Below are 23,339 nucleotides of genomic sequence, written 5' to 3'. Positions count from 1 at the left end.
GAAAGAAAGAAAGAAAAAAAGATTTTGATTAGAATCATGAACTTAATTTTCTTCTTTTTAAAAATTAACTTTAATTCCTTTTTAAAATAGTATATAATTACCAAGTTTTATATGTGAGGGTGATGTGTATAGGAAATGGTGTGAGATAAAATTTTTCTTTTCTAGTTATTTTTCATCAGTTTCATCTTAAACCCTGGGATTTTCCCCAAACTTTTTATTAAAATGCCCTTTCTCTTTTGTTTTTTTGAGAAGGAGTTTCACTCTTGTCGCCCAAGCTGAAATGCAGTGGAGGGATCTCAGCTCACCACAACCTCTACCTCCTGAATTCAAACGATTCTCCTGCCTCAGCCTCCCGAGTAGCTGGGATTACAGGCGCACGCCACCACGCCCGGCTAACTTTTTATTTTTAGTAGAGATGGGGTTTCACCATGTTGGCCAGGCTGGTCTCAAACTCCTGTCCTCAGGTGATCCACCCACCTTGGCCTCCCAAAGTGCTGGGATTACAGGCATGAGCCACTGTGCCCAGCCCAAAATCTTAATAAAAGTATCCTCTGCTCAATGTTTGGTTCTGGCTATTAACAGTTTGGTGCAGAGAACCCAAACTGAATGCCAACAAAGTTTTTCAAGGATAAACCAATATTCTTAAGTCATCACATAAAGTACCAATAAATATCACTAGTTTTATAAGGCTGCTCAAGACCCACTCTGACATTTCTTATCTTAGTAACTAAATAGAGGATTAAGAATTGAAAAATTGGACATAGTAGGTTTGAAAAATAAAACTCAAATGATCAATTATATTTTAATTATGTAATTTTGGTTAAAATTAATAAACGATCAATGTTAAATAAAATAAACAAATAAAAACAAAATAAAAACAAAACTAGATTTTCTTATATGTGTGGTTGCCTTCAAAGAAATCTATGTGTGAATTCCTACTTCCTGAGAATAAACTATGAAAAGAAAAAGATTTTTTGTTTTACCATTATATGTTTTTATGAAGTAGAAAACAAAGGTCTAGAAATTTTAAAAAGGTAAGATTTAAATAGATGTGATCTTTAAAGACATTGGTCTTCAAATGTATAGCTCCAAGTTTCTTTCATAAATTAATGCATACTCTGAAGTGCTATATTTGTTTTCTAGATCAATACATCACAGTCAGGATTTATTAACTAAATCCAAATTATAAAAAGCCAACCTTGAAACTCCTGGATGCCAGCTAACTTGGGTGCATCAAGAAGCCAGTCAGTGAGTGTCTGATTTTTAAAAGCTATGCTGCGAAACTGCTTCCCACCATTCACATTCCAGGTTCCGACACATACTCGAATTTTCTTGGGCTTTGAATATTTGTAGAAATTCTCACACATGCTCTTTAGTACTTTAGAAGATGCTAATCAAGACAAGACACAACAGAATTTTAGCTGCATCAAACCATTTATAAAAATTGATTTTCATAACTGAGATATGATGTCTACCGAAAAGCACAATTATTATCACAAGCACAAACAAGCAAAAGATACATGCACAGGCACAAAAAAAGATCAGCCTTCAATGCAAAGCCTGTTATGAGGCAATTAACCAACACATCTTAAAAAAAAAAAAAAAAGTCAACATTAAATACAATAGCCAAGTAAAAAAAAAAAAACTACACATAAAGAATTATTGCAGCAACATGCAGAACAAATAGTTCTGTTTCAATGAAATGGTACATTAATGTACAAATACTAGGAAGATAGCAATTAACTTTCTACATCTTTCATTAACAGTCTGGCAAAAATATAAATTTTATTTTTCTCCAAACAAAACCATTTAAGAACATTTACATTTAAGATTGTAGCTACTGACAGGCAGCTTGATGAATAATGGCTCCTTGACAAAAATGCAAGATGATATTTCTGAAAATGAAATCACTACTAAATGCTTCCCATCTCACTCACAGTGGAAGCCAAAGTGCTTAAACAATGGTCCACAAATCCCTAAACAATTTGTTTTGTTTTTCCACCCTCATCTTCCACTCTCCCTGGTGCACTCTGCACGGGCCCTCCTGCTGTTTCAAAAACATACGAGGCCTGCTTCTACCACAGGGCCTTTGCACTGGCTGTGCCCACAGCCTGCAACACTCTTCCTGTACATCCTTCAAGTTTTTACTTTCCAATGAGGCCTTCTCTGACCACTTTATGCACTCTGCCCTTAACTTTCCATTATCCCCTCCCTGCTTTATTTTTCTCTATCGCATTTATTACATTTATAAACTATGTATTTTATTTATTTATCCTGTAACTTTCTCCCCTCATGAGAATGGAAAATCCATGAGGGCAGACACGTTAGTCTGTTTTCTTTATGGCAATACTCCTAGTAACTAAAAGACTACCTGGTACACAGTAAGTGCTCAATAAATAATTGTTAAATGAATGAATGTTCAGTACATTTTGAATCCTCAATCTCTTTTTTTTTTTTTTTTTGTCTACAACTCATCTTTTTTCCCTTTCTAAACCACATTCTATCTTGGTTAAATTCGCAGCATAGAACGTTAAAAGCACCTCAACCTAAAAACAGAATCTGTACTTCACTGGCAGCTAACTGGTAACAGGAAAAGGACATCAAAACTATTTTCACCTTTTACCACATGATCTTATTTTATTATGATATTATGATACCAAGATATAGCAGTCTATGAGAGGAAATGAGAGTAAAAAATGCAAGTAACATCTTAGTATTCTTGTAAAGATAATTTTGACCTGTGGAACTGCTGATTTAGATAAGTATATCGCCATTGTTTCCAGGGGCAGATATGCAGATTGCTCACCATCTAGCTGTTTGCTTTGACAGCTTGTATAGAGGTGTCTGGGTGGTAATGAAAGCAGATTACTTGTCTGGCCTGTTAGTATGGTTAATTCAAAGCTGACTGTACCTAGATAAAAATAATTCTCTACGATTACGGTTTATCATTGCTCTTTAAAATTGAAGTCACTACTTGTTGTTACCAATGCAAACATAGCTTCTACAATCTATTCTATATCAACACACAGGTTCTATAATAATTACATGGCTTAAAATATTCAGCAAGACAATGAACTGTGTGAACAAAAATGTGCTGCCTCACTATGAACTAATAAAGTCAAGTCAGTTTTTAAATGAAATAAAAAGGTAAAAAATAGTCCTAGTTTACTCTTAACTGGTGGCACCTTAATGTGCTTAAAGAAACAGTGAGTCAAAAAAATAAAATAAAAAATTTTAAAGAAGAAACGAGTCTATGCTCAAACAACAGATGTCCATCCCTAAATACCATACCATTTCAGAAAATGGTGTTCATTATGTAAGTTAAAAATATATCCAGGTGCTCCCTTCCTCTACCCTTCTCAAGAAAATAATCAACAGCTTCTCAAAACATTCAGAACAATAACTAAGCCAAACAACTCTTAAGGGATAGCAAATCCTTTTCAACTAAATTTCTGGCAAGAGTTAAGCTTTCATTCCTTTTGCCACAGATTCATGTTTAAAGACAAGATCATAAACCTTGCCCAGAGAATGAAGACATGAGATTCCTAGGAATAAATAGGCAAGAAAAATAAAAAATAATCTTTAGGTCTTACACACTTAACTATTCTTTGTTAGAAATCTTGGCACTTTTTAAAATTAAGAGATTTCAGATCATATTTTAGTGCATGTCTATAGTTTCGAAACTATTTCATTCACAATAAGGAAATGCAACAATGCCTTCTTAAATATTATGTGTGAGAAACACTGTTGAGTAGTCATAAATATCACAGATGGCACTCAGAAATTAATTCAACGTAGTTACTTCTGGATTTTTTTCCATCAGCCTGTTAAGAGTAAGGCATAACACTAATAATATTTGTTCAATGAAATGTAAAGTGAAATTAAAACTAGCTGAATTATCTTCAACTGAAATTAAGCAATTGCTACAGGAAGACAAAAGCACTGCACATTTTCTTCAGAATAAAGTACTTAATTTTCTCAAGCTTGAAATTCTTTTCTCAGATTAAAACAAGATATCAATTTATCCTGTTAGAATCTGATGGCAAAATGAGAAAGCTTCCAATTATATGGCTTTATTTGTTTACAATATCAACTTCAGAAAAAAATGAGAAAAAATTGCTTTTATTTATAGATTGATTTTCTATACTGTACCTGACTGTAATGTCTGTTCAGAAACTATGGATGCATCAAGAAGAAAACAAAGAATCATTAGTAAAAACAAGTTACAATTAAAATGTAGAGTATAGTGACAAAACATTTTAAGAAGACCTCACTTTTTTATTTTAAGTCAATTTGATGACTTTATTTTTTCTGATAGCTATAGAACACCAAAGGTTACAAATAAACGATAATGACGGATACAAACCTTCTGCACCTAAGAAAAATCCTGCAGTGACTCAGTGATGTCCACCATTTCACCATCAGGAGCTCCTAGGCCTGCTCTTCTGGCTGCTCCTGTGTCTATGTTATGCATGCATATGTACATGTATGAGAATATTATGAATATAAATATGAAAACCTAAGAAGATGGAGGATGTTGAAGATATGGAAGATACTGCCCTAATATACAACTTTTAGTATTCTTTCTGGGACTTAGCAGTTGATAAGTACAATCACTTCAGCTATAACAAGAAAAACACATTCTAAAAACATCACCATGCTATGCAAACTTTGCAAATTCCCACAACCACAGAGCTCATGGAAAAATGGGGTAAGGGGTACCACATTCAAAAACTTCAACAGTGACACAGCAAAAAAGACAGGAACCTCATAAAAATAGTAGCAAGACATTACACATGTTAAATGGTTATGAAATACATGAATATAACCATTAATAAGGCACTTCATCTTGAATGAAGTTGGCTTGTAGAAATGGGCATCAGACAGAGTGCAGCTTGTAATGTGAATAATGGAAAAAGGGATATCTGAAATTAGATGAAACGTTGAAAGAACAGATGTGAATAAGTATGGCTCATAACACACGTAGTGAACTGAGGCGGGGAAGATGTTTGAGGTGTATGTGCATATGTGTATGTGTGTTTTATATGTTATATATATTTCTAGCCATCTTAGTTCTGGTGGGTGCACTTTTCTGCATTTACCCAGTGTTGCTTGCCAGCAAAATCACTCATAAGCTCAAGCAAAATTGACCTTATGCTCAAACAGTTCCCTAATATATCACATTGGAACAAATTCCATTCTCAAAACAAGCGTTACAGCAGAACTGACTGTACTTTTTTTAAAGGTATTATTTTACTTATAGTAAAATGTGAAGGCAACTAAAAACACTAATGCTGAAGTTTGGGTATTACATAGGTCCCTTGTTTCTCCTCTTCTTTCCTTCAACCACTTACTTTCAATTGTTGCTTATTAATGCCTCCACATCAATGTAGGCACAGGTGGAAAGAGATGACAAAACACAAATCAGTCAAGTCTCTACTTTTGGAAGCCAGGAAGAAAGCCTGAAGTTGAAAGTAGTAGCTAAGATCAGATGCTTTTTGGAGTTTTAGTAGGTCTAAGTTCCCCAGCCCAGTTATAGGTCCCTGTGGGGCTGTCTGTAATTAACTACCTTTAGGCACCATGCAGAATTCTGAAAGAATCCATAACCTATTTGACCAAGTAATTACCCAAGAATACGTTACTTGATGCAGAAACAATTTTCTCCCACTTGAACAGGGAACATTAACAAGTTTGGTTTAGGGCTAACAGAAAAAAATTTGTTTTTCAGAGTGCTAAAAAGTAAAAATGGAAAAAAATTATTGTGTCAATTATACCTCAATACATTTTAGAGAAAGAAAAAGCACGTCTAATCTATTAAGTTCTACAATGAATGCTGAGTTTTCCCATCATGCTACTTTTATGTGCTCACTGATAGGAGAAGCTTTTTTTAAATAAAAGACACAATGGAAGGTGAAAACCGATTCTGAAGGTCATATATTTATTTCAAATATTAAAATTGGTAATAGCAGTTAGTGCCCAATAATTAGCACTACTTTAAATTATTAATATGATTTAATGCTTATTTGAACAATAGCAATTAAAAGTTAAGACCAAGTTACAGAAACTTTTGGGGTAGTGATTTAAAAAATAACCAATATAGGCATTAGTTTTTCCAGTAAAGCATTTTTCTGCATAATTAGGCTATTAAATGCTCTATTAAAAGTACCAGCTGAATATTCTATGAAATACTGCCTTGTACAAAGTTAACAATGCTTAATTATTTACCCTCTCAATCATAATCTATAGAAGAAACCATGCATGGGCCTCAGTTTACAGCTTAGTAATACCACTGATTATACAAACATTTTAAAATAGACAAACTTCCTTTGGAGAATGTAATTTTAAAAAATTACCTTTATAGAAATCCCTTCGAAAACTATTTTAACCAACTAAAAATTGTTTGTGTAAATAAGTTTACATTTACCTCTTGGACTTTTAGGAATGTAAATAACAAATAAAATATAAAGTGCACATACCACGCAAACTTCCAGTAGTTAAAAGTGCTCGAGCTTTGTCAGCTAAATCACTATTCAGAGTATTTCCCAGCAGCAAAACATCAATGGCCTCTTGCTTGGAGCTGTCAAAGAAGTTATTCTGAATTGTCCGGGTGACAGACCGAGCACCATCTTTTAACTTTCCAGCCTGTTGAGAAAGAAAGGAGTGCAGATTTTCATTTTAAATATTACTGATTTTACTCAGTAGGTATTTTGAAATTTTAAATCAGTTTTATATGATTTGAATATGAAAAAGGAGCTAATCGTTCTATTTTGAATATATAGTCATGACAATTAAAATGCCTCCAACATGTCACTGTTTCCTTTCTTCTTTTGGATTAAAGCTCTGCACAAAGAAATGAAAAAGCTCGGTGCTACAACCTCATCCAGTAATGACATCTAGAGCAATAAATGTTTAAAATTGCTTATTACAAAGGAAATAAACTGAAGTGAACTTATTTAAAACAAGACAATTCCTTCTTACAAGGTAATTTGTAAACTTGGGGATAAAATGGGTAAGGAGAAATGGGAGATAAAAGAAGATACACTGAGCTTAACTGCCCCTAGAAAAACTTCAAATTACTTTGGTAGTAGAAAAAGAAAACGGAAATTGCTCCCAAATAGCTTACATTAGTTAAAATTAAAACTAAACCTAAGAATGAAGGTCTAGTCTCAAAAGAAATTTACAAGTACAGTTCACAAAAGAATATTACATGTAAACTACAATTTGTATATTTTGAGTCATTTTATTGCCTATGCAAAAATACATCATAAGAAACTTATTCCTATAGTGAGAGTTGATTATAACTTTTAATGAATATATATTTTACTTAGGCATATCAGTTACCATAAGGATTTATTGTGATCTTACAGATTTTGATGACTGTCAAAACAAAAAACTTGCACCTTTTAGGAAATAACTTTAGTTTGCAATATGTAATTTTTACTCTTTAAAGAAATAACAGTAACTCTAGGCTTCTTTTTAGAATAAAGAGCCAAGTTTCTTAAATGCCACTAAATGAAGAACCAGTTTTCTTCAATGCCGTTAAATGAATGCTACTATATTTAATAAGCAATTAATGTTTGGCATTAAATGTTATTTCCTTCTATATAATAACATATACAAATGACATTATTTGAAAAGACACTCACCATTCACATTATCAGGCAATTAATCAAAAGGAACCCAGAGAAAGGAAAAGAAAGAGCAGTTCAGATGTTAGATTTTAGTTCAATTCAGACTAGCATATTTAATGTATAAAATTTTATATCTGTATATGTTAGAGATAAAAGACCACTGAAAATATATGTAACCTCTGTACATACATTGTAGTACATACATTGTAGTCACTGCAGAAATAAAAAGGTAGAAGAATATAAAAGAATATTTTAAGCAATAGTTTGAGAATCAGCTTTTAATAGCAAGAATTATGTTCTTTATTTAAAAGGAATAAATCAAAGTTTAACAATTTCATGTTTACAAAAATAGGGACCACTTAAGAAGTAAATATTTGTAAAAGTCAATACAAATTATTTCTATGAGTTGAACAAAAGAAACTTTGCAGGTAAGGCCAATACCTCTGGGCAGAGGCATGACGTATTATGAGACACAGGAGAGGAAGACTTGGAAATTAAAAGAAGACTTGGAGATCATGAATGGTCTTTAAAGAATTTCAGCTGCTATATGGAAGAAGCTGAACGAGAACTATAAAAGTGATAAATGTTCTCATTTCTATTCTTGAAATAATTTGAGGAACTGTGGAGAATTAGAAAGTTGATAAATTCAAGTGAGGCCAGGATCCTTAAAAAGTTAAACAATATTTAAGAATATAAAATAATGAAAATTATCTCAAGTATTGTTCTAAACTCCCTCAATAAGGGCCAAATACTTGAGAAGAAAGTAGTGTGTAGATATTGCCAGGAAATAAAAAGTAATGATGAAACAGACAATTATAATTAAGTCCGTTCTTTTTTTTTCGGAACAGAGTCTCACTCTGTCACACAGGCTGGATGGAGTGCAGTGGCGTGATCTTGGCTCACTGCAACCTCCACCTCCTAGGATTCTCATGCCTCAAAACTCCCGAGGAGCTGGGATTTCAGGTATGCACCACCACGCCCAGCTAGTATTTTGTATTTTCAGTAGAGATGGTGTTTCGCTATGTTGGCCAGGCTAGTCTAGAACTCCTGGCCTCAAGTGATCCACCAGCCTCAGCCTCCCAAAGTGCTGGGATTATAGGCATGAGCCACCACACCTGGCCCATATCTCACACATCGTTGGCACATCTTGATAGCCACACTTCCCAAGGTAAGATAAGTAAAGATCAATTATGCCCTAATGTTGGGTTCATAGTAAGCACTGTATAAACTGCTGATTTGACTTATTTGTCCCAGTGGCATACGTCACACATCTATTAACTGTACGCACTGTGTCAAGTGAAGGGAACATAAAGCCAAATAAGAGAGAACCCTTTATTAAGAGGTTTATGGTTTTAAAAATCATATTTGTAATCAAAACAAACAATACAAAAAGTAAAACAGATATACAAGGGAAAATCATGAAAAAAAGAGCAATATATATCATCTTAGTGGACTGTCACTAAATGACTAGATATGTCATATATACATACTTCCCAAACTTAGGGAAATATCTATCTTCCATTTATTCACTAGTATCCACTGTGAAAGGAAGTATCAAAGAAGGCATAAAAGTACATTAAACAGAATTCTAAGACACATCTATTAATTTAAACCATCTATTAATTTTAAAAGGCCATTTAAAAGCTTTATGAAGAGAGGAAAAAGAGGATATTCTGTAATGTTAAGATAGATCTAGATCTACCTTCGCTTTCCCTTCAAGAGCTCCAGTTCCTGCATATATCTTACTGATTGAATCACCATTCACAGACCACATTGACCGAAAAACTTCTTGAAAGCGAGTCACCAACTGAGGCTTTTCAGCTAAACCAAGAGCTTCCAACTGTTTAGCTAGCATCTAAAACAGCAAAAGAGAAATTTTTATAAGTACATTAATGTATTAATTGTAATATGGCTTTTAAGAACTACCAGAATCAAACCAAAAATTTATCGTTATAGCACTATTTGGGACTAGATTCTGAAAGCATAACAGTTTACTAGGCTGAGTTATTTCCCATCATTTCAATTTTTAAAACAAATACTGTATCAATGAAAACTACAAGTATTGATAAAGGCTTCTTTCTGGTTAAATGGCAAAATTTATCTTATTAAAGTATCCCTATAAATCAGAGTTGTTTACCTTGCCCACCTAAAAGAATTCATCCATCAACAGTCTGCATTAGAACTGAGAAAAATGTTTACTTAGTTTACCTAAATAACTAGGTCTCTTTAATTTTTGGATTTGGCTTTATAAGTAATTAAGGTAGGTAAAAAAAATATGGAAAAAAAGGAGTTGCTCTTAAATTGTCACAAAATAAAGAAAATAAGTAAAACCTCTGAATAAAGTCATGACAGCTTTTTATGCATAAAATCCTCATTGGTAATATATATAAGGAAGAACTAGGGGGAATAGCATGCAAGAAATTCAAGGATCTCTCAGCTTTCACAAGTCCCTATCACATATAACAATAAAAGTGTTCCAAAAAGTTACTGATCTTTATATGTATGAATTCTAGCCTAGAGTCAATGTTCAATCTTCATCCAATCTGTTTATCTGGAATCTAGTCATATTCTATATCTTGCATTTTCACTTAACTCTTTCCAATTTATGTTTTATTTTATCATGTAAGTATGGTGATTATCCATAATTATAGAGAACCAAAAGCTAAAATAAAATTTTTTTAAAACCTTAAACTGGGTTCATTTAATTACCTAGAGACTTACACCAGAGCTGTTCTTTGCTAGCATGGAGAATAAAACAAAATAAGCTCCAGGTCCTCCTTTATCATTTAAATCTTTCTCTCTTCAAGGAACTGGGCAAAACTGATCTTACTCCTCTACTAGTTTGGCTTTGTCTATCTTAGTGGCAAACTTTGTAAACTGTCAACCGTTTGCTATCCTAAGGAGTTTTCTAATTCCTAACTATCAACAGTGGAGAATCAGCTAAGTCAGATCCTGAAAACTAACATCTGTTATAATTTTGATGAAGATATCCAAGTCTTTCAATAAGCTTATTATCAGAATCCATGAACATTTATTCAGCCACTTAAAACCAGAACTTGAAACAAATCCAAGCCAAGATAAGATAAACTCTTATCTAAATGACCAACATGCTTGCTTTCATTTTCTTGTTTCTGTCAAATTTTCTAAATAAATTACAAATAAACCTCAAAAACATATTTGAAAAAATCCAAACAGTAAAATTTATTTAGTTACATGAAAAATATATTCTATAATAGAGAATTTTATACACTGTACTTTCATTTTTGAGATAAAGAACCTCAGCTGCAAAGTAACTAATTAACCAATATTCAGGTCAAATTTAAGATCATTAACTAGAGGAAATAAGAACATGTAACTTCCTATTGCTGTTTTTTTTCATAGCATTTGAGAACTACGTTAAGTTCTGATGGAACTAAACGAAGTTTAGCCACAGCCTTATAACCCTAACTTGCAGAATAGGGAAGACTTAGAAAGCTCAGCATTGCTAAACAGTTTGTCAAATAGTTGAGACTATGTTTATATTAGGCTGAATCTGATGGATAAGTAGTAAAGAAAAAAAAAAAGGTTGCAAACAGAGACCTTATCACAGAAGTTGAATCACATTCATTTTCATTCTAACTGGCATTTTCATCTGATCCTGTTTTTTATAACTACTAATTTGAAAACACCAAACGAACTGGATTGGGTTACAAATTGTCAAAAATATAGTCCTATATAATTGTATATGTGAAAATAGACCCTTCTTATCCTAAAATAGATTGTTAAAAGATAACACAGAGAATAAAAGGCCAAATACACACATATACCCACACCCACACCCACACGTATATATTTCCTCCAAAAAGACAGGGAAAAAATTGTTGAAATACTATAAACAGCAGATTTTAAAAGGGAGAATAAGGAACAACAGAAGTAGATAGACAGCTACCTAAAGAGAATATGAAGATCAGGTAAAGGAAATATTTAAATCAAAACAAAGTTTGGCCAAAAAAGAGACAGAGACTAGAAGTACAAAATGAAGCATACCATTACATATATTTTCTGAAAAGTAATAAGAAACCTAAATATTACAAAACCACTTAAAGAGGCAGATGATACAAGGCACATACATTTTAATTTATTTTTTTACCTCTAAGCCAAGAAATGCCTGCACACTATTTGTTCTATCAAGACAATCCAAGCAGTTTGTTCGAACTGTACCACTCTGGCATCTGTAACCAATAAAGTTAAATATCTAGTTTGGAACAAAAATAAAACTAAAACAAACAGCAAATAATTGAGGTAATTAAAATGTAGCACCCACCTTCCCTCTCCAGCTTTTTACTATTACAGTATTCAAATATACAAAAAAAAAATTATACTGTGAACATCCATATACCCACCATTTAAATTTGACAACTGTTAACATTTTGTCACATATTCTTCATTACATTATCTATCACACACTTACTTTTAATTAGGCCAACAATTAGAAACTAAATATACATTCAGGTTTATGCTCTTACAGTTCTTTGCACATAAAAGAAAAATATTTATGGAACAAAATTTTTTTTAAACCTAAGATCTGTTATCTCTAATGACTGTGTCTACAGCATTGATGCTAAATAAAATATAAATTGAAAAATTAAAAATTTGAGCTTTCTGCACTTAAGTTTCCCTTAACCGATATTCTGAACTCTTTTAACATTTACTTGGCCGGGCGCGGTGGCTCATGTCTGTAATCCCTGCACTTTGGGAGGCCGAAACGGGCGGATCACGAGGTCAGGAGATCGAGACCATCCTGGCTAACACGGTGAAACCCCGTCTCTACTAAAAAATACAAAAAACTAGCCGGGCGCGGTGGCGGGCGCCTGTAGTCCGGGCTACTCAGGAGGCTGAGGCAGGAGAATGGTGTAAACCTGGGAGGCGGAGCTTGCAGTGAGCCGAGATTGCGCCACTGCACTCCAGCCTGGGCGACAGAGCGAGACTCCGTCTCAAAAAAAAAAAAATTTACTTTTCTCCCCTATTTCACATACGAAAACTGAAATTTAAATTATACTAAAGCAGACAGTAAACAATGTCTTTCACTTCTATTTGCATTTAATAGTCTTTACTGGCATCAAGAAATATTAAAACATAAGTTTTAAAAGAGAAGCAAAACAGTTTCATATATAGTAACATGAAGTATGAAGCCAGACAAATCCCAGTTCTAACACTTGTTAATTATGAGACTTGCAGCAGATGGGAATGGACATAACAATAGAGTCTATCCCTATAATTGTTATTGATACATGTTAAGACTTAAGTACACTGCCTGCTCCATAAAATGCGCTCACTAATGTAACCTCTTATTATTATTTGATGAATTCTAAAGAAAGAAAAACAAGTTTAAAATCAAGTATAGGATGGGTGAGATGGCTCATGCCTGTAATCCTAGCACTTTGGGAGGCTGAGGCAGGTGGATCACTTGAGCCCAGGAGTTTGAGCCCAGCCTGGGCAATACAGGGAGACCCCGTCTCTACCAAAAAAAAAAAAAAAAAAAAAAGCCAGGCGTGGTGGCACACACCTGTAGTCCCAGCTACTCAGGAGGCTGAGGTGAGAGGATCTCCTGAAACCAGAAAGCAGAGGCTGCAGGGAGATGAGACTGCACCACTGCACACCAGTCTGGCAACAAAGTGAGGTCCTATTTCGAAATAATAAAAATAAAACAAAAAATTTAAAAGATATTTTATTTGATTATAAACTTTAATTTTAAAAAGAAAATTTAAGAGTTCAACGTTAAGAATAATTTTTAATTATAGCAATGTTCCAATTCAAAGAACAGAGAAACAGGGAGAAACAGGGGAGTCAAACCTTTGAACTTCACTTCCATTGAAATAAAAAAATCCATAATCTAGAAACTTCTGGACTTGAGGTTTAAGGACACTGTGTAATTTTTCTGCCTTTCCTCCCTTAACCATTTGATGATAGTCAAAATTCACCATCTGGATATCAGCAGCATGTTCAGAAGCTTTCAAATGACTCTGAAAGTAAAAAGGCAAATATTCATCTAAATGAAAGTAAAAAGGCAAATATTCATTTAAATATTCATCACATTTCATTGACACTGGCAATAAATCTTTTCCCTGAAGTCTCACATACTATCCCTCAGAGATAAGGTGACATAATTAACATCAGGGTACTTAAATAATATTCTCACCTGGTTTAGGAAATAAAAAATTATTTCCAATTGCCAGCATTTTATTTTTACAACACAAATTTAATAACTATTTATACCTATTATAGAATCTCAAAATTATCTAAGACAAAGCCTATCAATGACTGAAAGATTCATATTTTATAACTTCACTCAATACATACAAATGTTTTTAAATTTTACCATAAAGTCACTCTGTAAAGTATAATCTGTTTATTAACAATATTTCACAAGATTAAAATAACAGCTATATAATTAGGATGCTTCTGGACTTAGGAGATTGAACTTTAGAAAATGTTTTTTAACTATCTTAAGTTTATAATCATATGTAACACCATAATTTATACTAATTCATTATTAATTCAGTAAGTGCTTAATAAAATATTTTTTCTTTAGAAGTCAGGCAATTTGGGGGTTCCTTTCGACATGAAATTCTCAAGTTTTCCCTCATCAATGCAAGAAGGTATAGTGTTGCATGTATATAAATGCATTATTCACAATTCCATAGGTTAAAAACAATGACTATGGTTCTAGGAAGCAGGCAAAGCAATCAACAGATGAAGAAGGAAACTGCTATTTCTCTACTAGTGATAGATAAACTTTGGCAAGGAGGGTATTTTTCTGTTTCTCTACAAAGTAAAAAAGCAGATTAGAAAACAGTGTCATTTGCATTGAAAACTTTTCAGAATCCCAGTTTCAGCAACATTAGCCTAAATTGTTTCTTAATAGACCCAAAGAGTTCAAGTTTCCAACAAGTACCCAACCTTTTTCTTGGAAGTAATTTACTTCCTGGAAGAATCTGATTACCATATTATTTTATTTTTTACTACCATTCTAGGTGTCCATGGGGCAGAATGAAATAAGAAATGACCATACTTACCTGGAAAGCTTTACTTAACATATGTTCACCTTCCTTAGATCCAAGCAAATTTACTATTATTTGTTTACCATATAAGTTCTTAAGTGTTCTAAAATGCCTATTTAAGAAAGAAAGGAAATAAGCACATGTCAAATAAGAAGCCTAATTTTTTCAATAAATAAGAATCCATTATTAAATATAACTTATATGGCATTATTTTAAACACAGAATTGGAAAACTGGGTGCAAATTCATTGTACATGGTCTCAAAGCTGAATTTATGAAAACTCATGAATGCAATTTCCTCTCTGACTTATGGGTACTGAGACTCCCATCCCTGCCAGAGCTGTGGAGACATCCAGCTTCTGCCTACTCTGTGAGGCTGGCACCAGACAAGATAGACAACAGTCATAAGCTTGACTGGAAATGCAGTAAGGGCAGATGGCAAAGGGCTGCTGCTCACATGTGAGGACATCACATACTCTGTTGAGGATTCACAGGGACCTCCTTACTAGCTCCAGTCTTCAGAAAAATGGGCCCCAAATACGAGTCTTTTTTCTTTCCAGCTTCTAACCATTCCAGAAGCTACGTAGAGCAATGCCACACAAAGAAATGTAACACAAACCACACCTATAATGTTAAATTTTCAAGAAGGTGCATTTATAAACATGAAACAAAATATACTTTCTTTAACTCAAAATGTCTAAAATATCATTTCAACATGTAATCAATATAAAACAACTACAGTTAACCTTTCAACAACACAGGTTTGAACTGTGCAAGTCCACTTATATATGGATTTTTTCAACCAAACAAGAATCAAAACTACAGTATTCCTGGCATGCAGAACCCATGAATATGAATGATGAACTCATAAGCATGGGTTCCACAGGGTCAACTGTGGGACTTGAGTATGTGCAGATTTTGGTATGTGAGGGTAGAACCAATACTCTGAGTATACCGAACATGATTTTACTAACAAGACACTTTACATTCTTTGTTTTTTTTTAAGGCAGTCTTTGAAATCTTGTGTGCATTTTATACTTGCAGCACATTTCAACTGAGACTAGTCACACATTTCAAGTGCCCAGCAGCTACATGTGGCTAGTGGTTGCTATACTGGACAATGTACCCACAGAGGAAGTTTTAAGGTCAAGAGATTAAGACCCACACTTCCATCACTACCACCCCCAGAAGTCGTAACAGTAGGTGTCACTGTCTTTCAATTAAATTAGGAGTCAGAAGGAATTTTATTTAAAGCCAAAAAAGTTTGAAATAAATCAGTAAATATAAGTAGTCCCACTGCTTAGCAATATCAAAATTTAAAGCAGTATGTAAAAATTGTCTTACCTATCAAAAGCAGGTGCATTGGCCTCAAATCCCCTTGACATACGGACACGATGAGATCCCACCTTAGACAAGAAAAATATATTTAATCAAACCAAAAACCAACATACAGACGAAAGAAATATCACTGTTTACAATATTTAACAATTTCTTTGCTGAACACACAGTTGTTAATCAAATAACTGATTTTCATTCATGATATGCTTTAAAAAAAAAAAAGTTCCAGGGGATTTCCACCCCCCACCTTTATTTTTAAAAAACCAACCTCATCAAAAAAGTAACTAGAAGTTACCTCATTATGAAATATTCGTAAACTAATAGGAATTTTTATTGATGAAAACTATTTTTAAAGGTGTTTTCATATATGTTACTTTAAGTTCAAACTACATGCCCCGTGTAACAGACAGTATTACCATTTGGGTAATTAAAAAAACTGAAATACCAACAGGTGAAATAACTCTGAGATCAACATAACTAATTCCAAAAGAGATTCAGATGAGATTTTATGTCTCTGACCTAAATTCCTACTCCTCCAAGCTGCCTACCAGTACAAATGTCTATGTGTTTTTTTCTTCTGCTATGTTGAATACTCTATTCACCTCTCCCTCACCAAAAGTTCCACCAAATTGAGAATATCATTCCTTCCTGGAAAAGCAGACTGTCCAAGTCAACCTTGCCATCACCCAACTATAGTAATTGCACATTTTGCGGAATCAGAAATTTTGGGTTAAGCAAATTAAACAAGATGGAAAATATCTACCTATTGTATATTGTTATAAGTTTTCTTTTCTTACATAGGAGAACAGCAGAGAGATGAGGCATAATTGAGAAAGATACAACATGCCAAGAAGAAATAGATAGGTGAGACCAGTTTATTTCTCTGAACTTCAATTTACACATTTCTCTCTGAGACTTTGGGATGAAGGTTGCCCAATCATAACAAGGACCACTGAGGCGGGCAAAAAAAAGTTGCCCAAAATTCATTCTTGCTAACCTGTGAACAAAGTGCTTTTTTTTTTTTTTTTTTTTTTTTTGAGACAGAGTCTCACTCTATTGCTAGGCTAGAGTGCAGTGGTGCCATCTCGGCTCACTGCAACCTCCGCCTCCTGGGTTCAAAGTGATTCTCCTGCCTCAGCCTCCCGAGTGGTTGGGACTACAGGCACGCGCCACCACGCCCGGCTAATTTTTGTATTTTTAGTAAAGATGGGGTTTCACCATGTTGGCCAGGATGGTCTCGATCTCTTGACCTCGTGATCTGCCTGCCTTGGCCTCTCAAAGTGCTGGGATTACAGGCATGAGCCACCGCGCCCCGCCCAAAATGCTTTTAAAGAGGGTGTAAAAGGAGGGTTGTCAAATCAGTCATGCAATTTGACAAGTAAAACCAGAAGATAAACTCTAATATGCTCATCCAAATCCAAAACTGAATTAACAGTACAGTATTATCATTCATTAAGCATTATCCCTCACTGCACTCACTAAGTCAGATAATCTAATGAGTATTCTGATAACCAGGGGATTCTCTCTTTAATTTTTAAATAAGAAATCAATTAGCCTAATGTCACATCTGTGTTTTATTTTATAGTACTTAATAATCTTCATAGAAGTTTAAAATTTGAAAGATGTACGTCCCAGGACATTAAGCATTTTAGACTGCAGAAAACTCAGAAGAAGTTGACACTTTTTCTTTGGAGTAATCCCAGATTAATTGCCTATCACTCTATACAAGTTCAAGACTTAGCATTTTGTTTACTGATTAACATTTATTTTGCATAGTACTGCAATTGTGCATAAGGTGAAAAAAATCCAGTTCTCACGTCTTCCAGGTAATGCCTGTGGTTGTTTTCCATCACTGTTCCCCAACACATATATACATCCAGCTATGTATCACAGCTCTCATAGCAATATACTGGCTAGACTAGATTAGATTTTTGTTTTTGTGTTATTAGAGACAGGGTCTCACTCTGTCAACCAAGCTGGAGTGCAGTGGTGCGATCATAGCCCACTGCAGCCTCAACCTCCTGGGTTCAAGGGATCCTCCCACCTCAGCCTGCTGAGTAGCTGAGGCTACAGGCACATGTCACCATGCCTGGATAATTTTTATTTTTTTATTTTTTTGTAGAACTGGGTGTCTATGTTGCCCAGGATGGTCTTGAACTCCTGGTCTCAAGTAATCCTCCCACCTTGGCCTCCTAGACTAGGTTTTATTACTCAACATTGAAAGAAAAGTTTTACAATAAGAGAGCTGTTGCCAATTGTGATAAAAGTAGCACTCCAGAAAGTGTTAAGGCTTTAAATAACCATAACTTTACCCAATTAAAAAAAAGTTGCAGCCAGGTGTGGTGGCTCATACCTGTAACCCCAGTACTTTGGGAGGCCGAGGCAGGTGGATCACCTGAGGTCAGGAGTTCGAGACCGGCGGATCATCTGAAGTCAGGAGTTCGAGACCAGCCTGACCAACATGGTGAAACCCTGTCTCTACTAAAATACAAAAATTAGCTGGGCATGGTGGCACATGCCTGTAATCCCAGCTACTGGGGATGCTGAGGTAGAAGAATCACTTGAAGCCAGGAGGAGGAGGTTACAGCGAGCCAAGACTGTGCCAATGCACTCCAGCCTGGGAACAAGAGCTAAATTCCATCTCAGCAGGGAAGAAAAAAGTTGCATTAAAGGTATTTTTTAAAATCATTTAATTGTGTGGTATGGAAAACCATTTTCCATCAATATTACTGCTTCATATTCACATATTTCTGAAATTTCAACCAAAAATTGGGCATAGATCTCATAATGTTTACCATTTTTTGACTTATTGATATGGTTTGGATCTGTGTACCCCCCAAATCTCATGCTGAATTGTAATCCTGAGGTTGAAGGTGGGGTCTGGTGGGAGGTGACTGAATCATGGGGGTGGAGTTCTGATGAATGGTTTAGCACTATGCCCCCTTGCACTGTTCTTATGCTAGTGAGTGAGTTCTCAAGAGATCTGGTTGCTTAAAAGTGTGTAGCACCTCCCTCTTATCTTTCTTTTGCTCCTGCTCCCACCATGTGAGACTCCTCGCTCCTGCTTTGCCTTCCGCCATGATCGGAAGCTTCCTGAAGCCTCCCCAGAAGCAGATGCTGCCATTCTTCCTGTACATTCTGCAGAACCATGAGCCAATTAAACCTCTTTCTTCATAAATTACTCAGAATCAGGTATTTCTTTATATCAATGTGAGAATGGACTAATGAACTGATGTATACTGTAATGTAGTATAATAGTATACTGCGTATTGTAAGTGATAAATGCTAAGGAACTTCAGAGAAAGGAAATAAGTAAAAGGAAAATCACAAGTCAAAGGAAATCATAAGTAAGTTGCCAGTCTAAAAATGTCATCTTACTTTTGTAACACCTTATGACAATTCTTACAATGCCTCAAACAAATTCATCTTGGTATTCACCTTTTCCATAAAAGGCCTGAATGCCCAAATGGCAAGCTCTCTATGAAGCATCATTATATCTTTGAATCTCCCATAGCACCTAGCATAAAATAACATACATGGGAAGAACTCAAGTATTTAACAAAGAGATCTGAGTGGCCACTGAAGGAAAATAATTCTTAATTTTGGAAGTAGAGGATTCCTGCTAGAAAACTGCAAGGCCTGCAGTTGGATAGGCTGAGTAAACCAGATCATAAGGACACAGGTGCCTAGTAAATCTGACAGACATAATATATATCAAAAATAAGAAGACCTGTTGGAGTTAGCAGGAAGCAGGGCCTTGAGGGACAAGACAGAAAACTGTGAGAATCTTCCAGGCTAGAAGAAATTATGAAAACCTTAACTCAGAGGATAGTAGTAGGAATAAAAAGAAAGTCCCACTGCCTAGAAGAATGCTGGGACTAATGGTAACAGGGCTACTTTTCACTTGGTCAGGACTGGCTGCTTCACAGCCATTAGAGTAGGATCTTATAAAACAGAAGTTCTTGACTTTGAGTGGTAGAGAACTTGGTTAAAAATGAGGATTCCTGGCTGGGCATGGTGGCTCATGCCTGTAATCCCAGTGCTTTGGGAGGCCGAGGTAGGTGGATCACCTGAGGTCAGGAGTGCGAGACCAGTCTGGTCAATATGATGAAACCCCATTTCTATTAAAAATACAAAAATAAGGCAGGTGTGGTGGCACGCGCCTAATAGTCCCAGCTCTCAGGAGGCTGAGGCAGGAGAATTGCTTGACCCTGGGAAGCGGAGGTTGCAGTAAGCCGAGATCGCACCACTGCACTTCAGCCTGGGCAACAGAGCATCTCTCTGTCACCCAAAAAAAAAAAAAAATCCATAATTTTCCACCTATCACGACATAACATTAGCAAACAGACTGTATAGGAAGGCTGCAGCACACAGGAGAAGGAAGGAACAAGGAAGTCCCACTCAAGGAAGATCCTTCAGTGTAACTACTCAGGACCCAACCTTATTGGATCATCAAAACACTGTAATTCAGAACTTCTTATTAAAATAACACAAGCCAGGTACAGTGGCTCAGGCCTGTAATCCTAGCATTCTGGGAGGCCAAGGCAGGAGAACTGTTTGCCCAGGAGTTCAAGACCATCCTGGGCAACATGGTGGGACTCTGTCTCTACAAAAAATAGTGATATGTGCCTGTAGTCCCAGCTACCTGGTAGGCTGAGGTGGGAGGATCACTTGAGCCTGGGAGATCAAGGCTGCAGTGATCCGTGATTGCACCAGTACACTCAAGCCTGGGTGGCAGAGTGGGACCCTGTCTCAAATAAATAAATATATAAATAAATGTAAATAAAATAACACGAAAACAGTGTACCATAAACTGGTTATTAGAATCTCTAACACTAGCCTGTCCCTAAAACAAAAGCATTCACCTTGCATCACATCAGGGTTTCAGCAATGTTCTTAAAGCAAATATTCCAAACACCCATTGTTGATCATGAAAGCTTAGGAGAAGTGGGGTTCTGTTGGCATTCTCTCCTAAGGGAAATTTGGGGAAAGATATATCTATTTAAGTTATCCCTACAAAGATAAAACAAGTCAAATCATCTTGACAAGAATTCAAGAATTTTTGCATAGCAGTACAAGGGTTAATCCTTGTTAACTCTTAGACTGTCTTAAATAAAATGTTACTAAAAAGGTTCAAGTGGTCTGTAATATTTCTCTGCAATAACCAGTCTACAACATAAGAGATCCAGCAGTCAAATAAAAGAAGCAAGAATTTTTTTTCTTTCCCTTTTCTCAATGCTATAGGCTGAAGCACCAAACTTACTAGACTATACATACTTAGATCCTAAAGTAAATATGATATACTTTAAGGACTAATAAATTTTGAATAAAAATAAAATGTCAACAATAGTTAACCCTTACATGGTGCTGACTGGTGGCCAGGTGCTATTCTAAGTGCTTTTTATTTAATCCTTACAACAACCCTATAAAGTAGGTACTATTAATATTCCCATTATACAGATAAGGAACTGAGACACAAAACGGTTAAATTATTTGCCCAAGATCACACAGCTAGTAGTGGTACAGTAAGGATCTCAATTAAGAAGTCTGGTTCCCAAGGCTTTGTTTTATCTACTACATTCTTCTGTCTAAAGAGATTAAATCATTATATACTAAGATAAGAAGGTAATAAACATGGAATCACATTGAAAATCAATACACTATAAAGACCTCAAAATTTTTAACACTAAATACAGCAGCTGAATTTCAGTGGCTATTTGAAAGAACATTAAAAGAAAAAATATCTAAGATAATTCCAGAAACTCTGTACTCAGATCCTTATTTGTAAATCCAGTTAACATTATTAGATAGAATAATGGAACTATCAATGAATTAATTAATAAAATATCCAGAAAGTTTAGAAAATACGAAAATTTTCAAAAAATAAAAATAACTTAATGTCAAACACATACTTGCAACCCCGGTTGCTCCCAGAACAATGGAACAGATCCTCGGATTTGTATGAAGGAAGAAACTGAGTCATCTAAGTATACAACCTACAGAAAAAAAACATAATATGTAAACTATTTCCACAGAAAGGTTGTTACACTTACATTAGAAAACAAATTGACTAAAATCTATTGCATACTAGTTAATTTGTTTTTTTTTTTTTGAGACCGAGTCTTGCTCTGTCGCCCAAGCTGGAGTGCAGTGGCGTGATCTCGGCTCACTGCAACCTCCACCTCCCGGGTTCAAGCAATTCTCCTGTCTCGCCCTCCCGAGTAGCTGGGACTACAGGCGCCCACCACCACACCCGGCTGATTTTTTTAATTTTTAGTAGAGACGGGGTTTCACCATGTTCGCCAGGACGGTCTCAATCTGCTGACCTCATGATCTGCCTGCCTCGGCCTCCCGAAGTGCTAGGATTACAGACATGAGCCACCGCACCAGGCACATACTAGTTATATTTTATAACCTAACTCTCATGTACAATTGTCCAAAACAGGCCACTATACAGGCTTGACTTTTTTTTTCTGTTAGCAATATTAACCAAAAAAACTGGTAAAAATATAAGCATAAGATTCACAATTTTTAAAAATAAATACCTTTTAAATCTTAATATTTTACATACATGTCTTTATATTTCATTTTGTTTAGCTCTTTATAACCTAATTTGAAGATCTCTGTTGGGCTGGGTTCATGGCCTAAATTTATAATCATATAGTTTCATAGCCAAAAAATCATAATTTCTAATTTTTAGGTGGTACATATATTTGCCATTAAGAGCTGGCTTTAATTTAACTTCACAAAAAAAAACAAGCTGTCCAGCTCTACAACTGAGGATTTTAAAATTCAATACCAAAACACAGAGCATTGACTATATCATGCTGATTAGTGACATCTTGTTACCTAGATGAAGAGCCAGACCAAAATAAGTTTGTTTTAGGGAAGCCTTTTTTAAGGCCCATAAGTAACCAAGAACAATCATAAAACAACATTATAGATGTTAAAATGAGTTCTGAATCAAATAAAAATCTATTATTCTAGTATTTTCTGTACCTCTCCTATAATACATTAATTAAGTAATATAAAACACTATATATACCTGTTCTGTTTCTACAAAATTGGCAACATGACCATCATCATTTGTTCCCCGGACATTAAACCTGGTCCCAGCTCGTTCACAGCTTAATCTTGAAATGAGGCAAGCCTTTGCCTGTTTATGAGCAGCATAAATTGTTCTGATTTCTACTCCTCCACACATAAGACGTAATAACCAGTCATCACAATTCACACCATAGTGTTTGAGATGCAAATGCAAAGACTGATTCCTAACAGGAAAAGAAATAAATGATTAGCTTATGGAATACTAAATAACAAAGTATGACTTT

General features: G+C 35.0%; 1 protein-coding gene across 46 annotated transcripts in view; it reads right to left on the bottom strand.

Annotated features, from left to right (window-relative positions):
• SYNJ1 (synaptojanin 1) overlaps positions 1-23,339 on the bottom strand; it is a 102,326-nt gene that overhangs the window by 44,785 nt on the left and 34,202 nt on the right. For 20 of the 46 annotated variants that reach the window (XM_045389255.3, XM_045389257.3, XM_045389244.3 and 17 more), the window contains 10 exons: positions 23,054-23,279; positions 21,921-22,004; positions 16,015-16,076; positions 14,687-14,783; positions 13,464-13,633; positions 11,761-11,842; positions 9,334-9,486; positions 6,477-6,642; positions 4,153-4,176; positions 1,199-1,390 (listed from right to left, as the gene is read on the bottom strand). In XM_045389255.3, coding sequence (XP_045245190.2) covers positions 1,199-1,390; positions 4,153-4,176; positions 6,477-6,642; positions 9,334-9,486; positions 11,761-11,842; positions 13,464-13,633; positions 14,687-14,783; positions 16,015-16,076; positions 21,921-22,004; positions 23,054-23,279 — 1,256 coding nt within the window. Of the gene's footprint in view, positions 1-1,198; positions 1,391-4,152; positions 4,177-6,476; positions 6,643-9,333; positions 9,487-11,760; positions 11,843-13,463; positions 13,634-14,686; positions 14,784-16,014; positions 16,077-20,873; positions 20,975-21,920; positions 22,005-23,053; positions 23,280-23,339 lie in introns of those variants that run through there. The other 26 variants (XM_045389246.3, XM_045389261.3, XM_045389253.3 and 23 more) reach the window with 7 other exon arrangements.

This window comes from Macaca fascicularis, chromosome 3 (assembly GCF_037993035.2).
Source record: "Macaca fascicularis isolate 582-1 chromosome 3, T2T-MFA8v1.1".
In the NCBI taxonomy this organism is placed as follows: domain Eukaryota; kingdom Metazoa; phylum Chordata; class Mammalia; order Primates; family Cercopithecidae; genus Macaca; species Macaca fascicularis.
The sequence above is the reverse complement of the archived record's forward strand: the minus strand, read 5'-3'. Positions and strand labels throughout refer to the sequence as shown.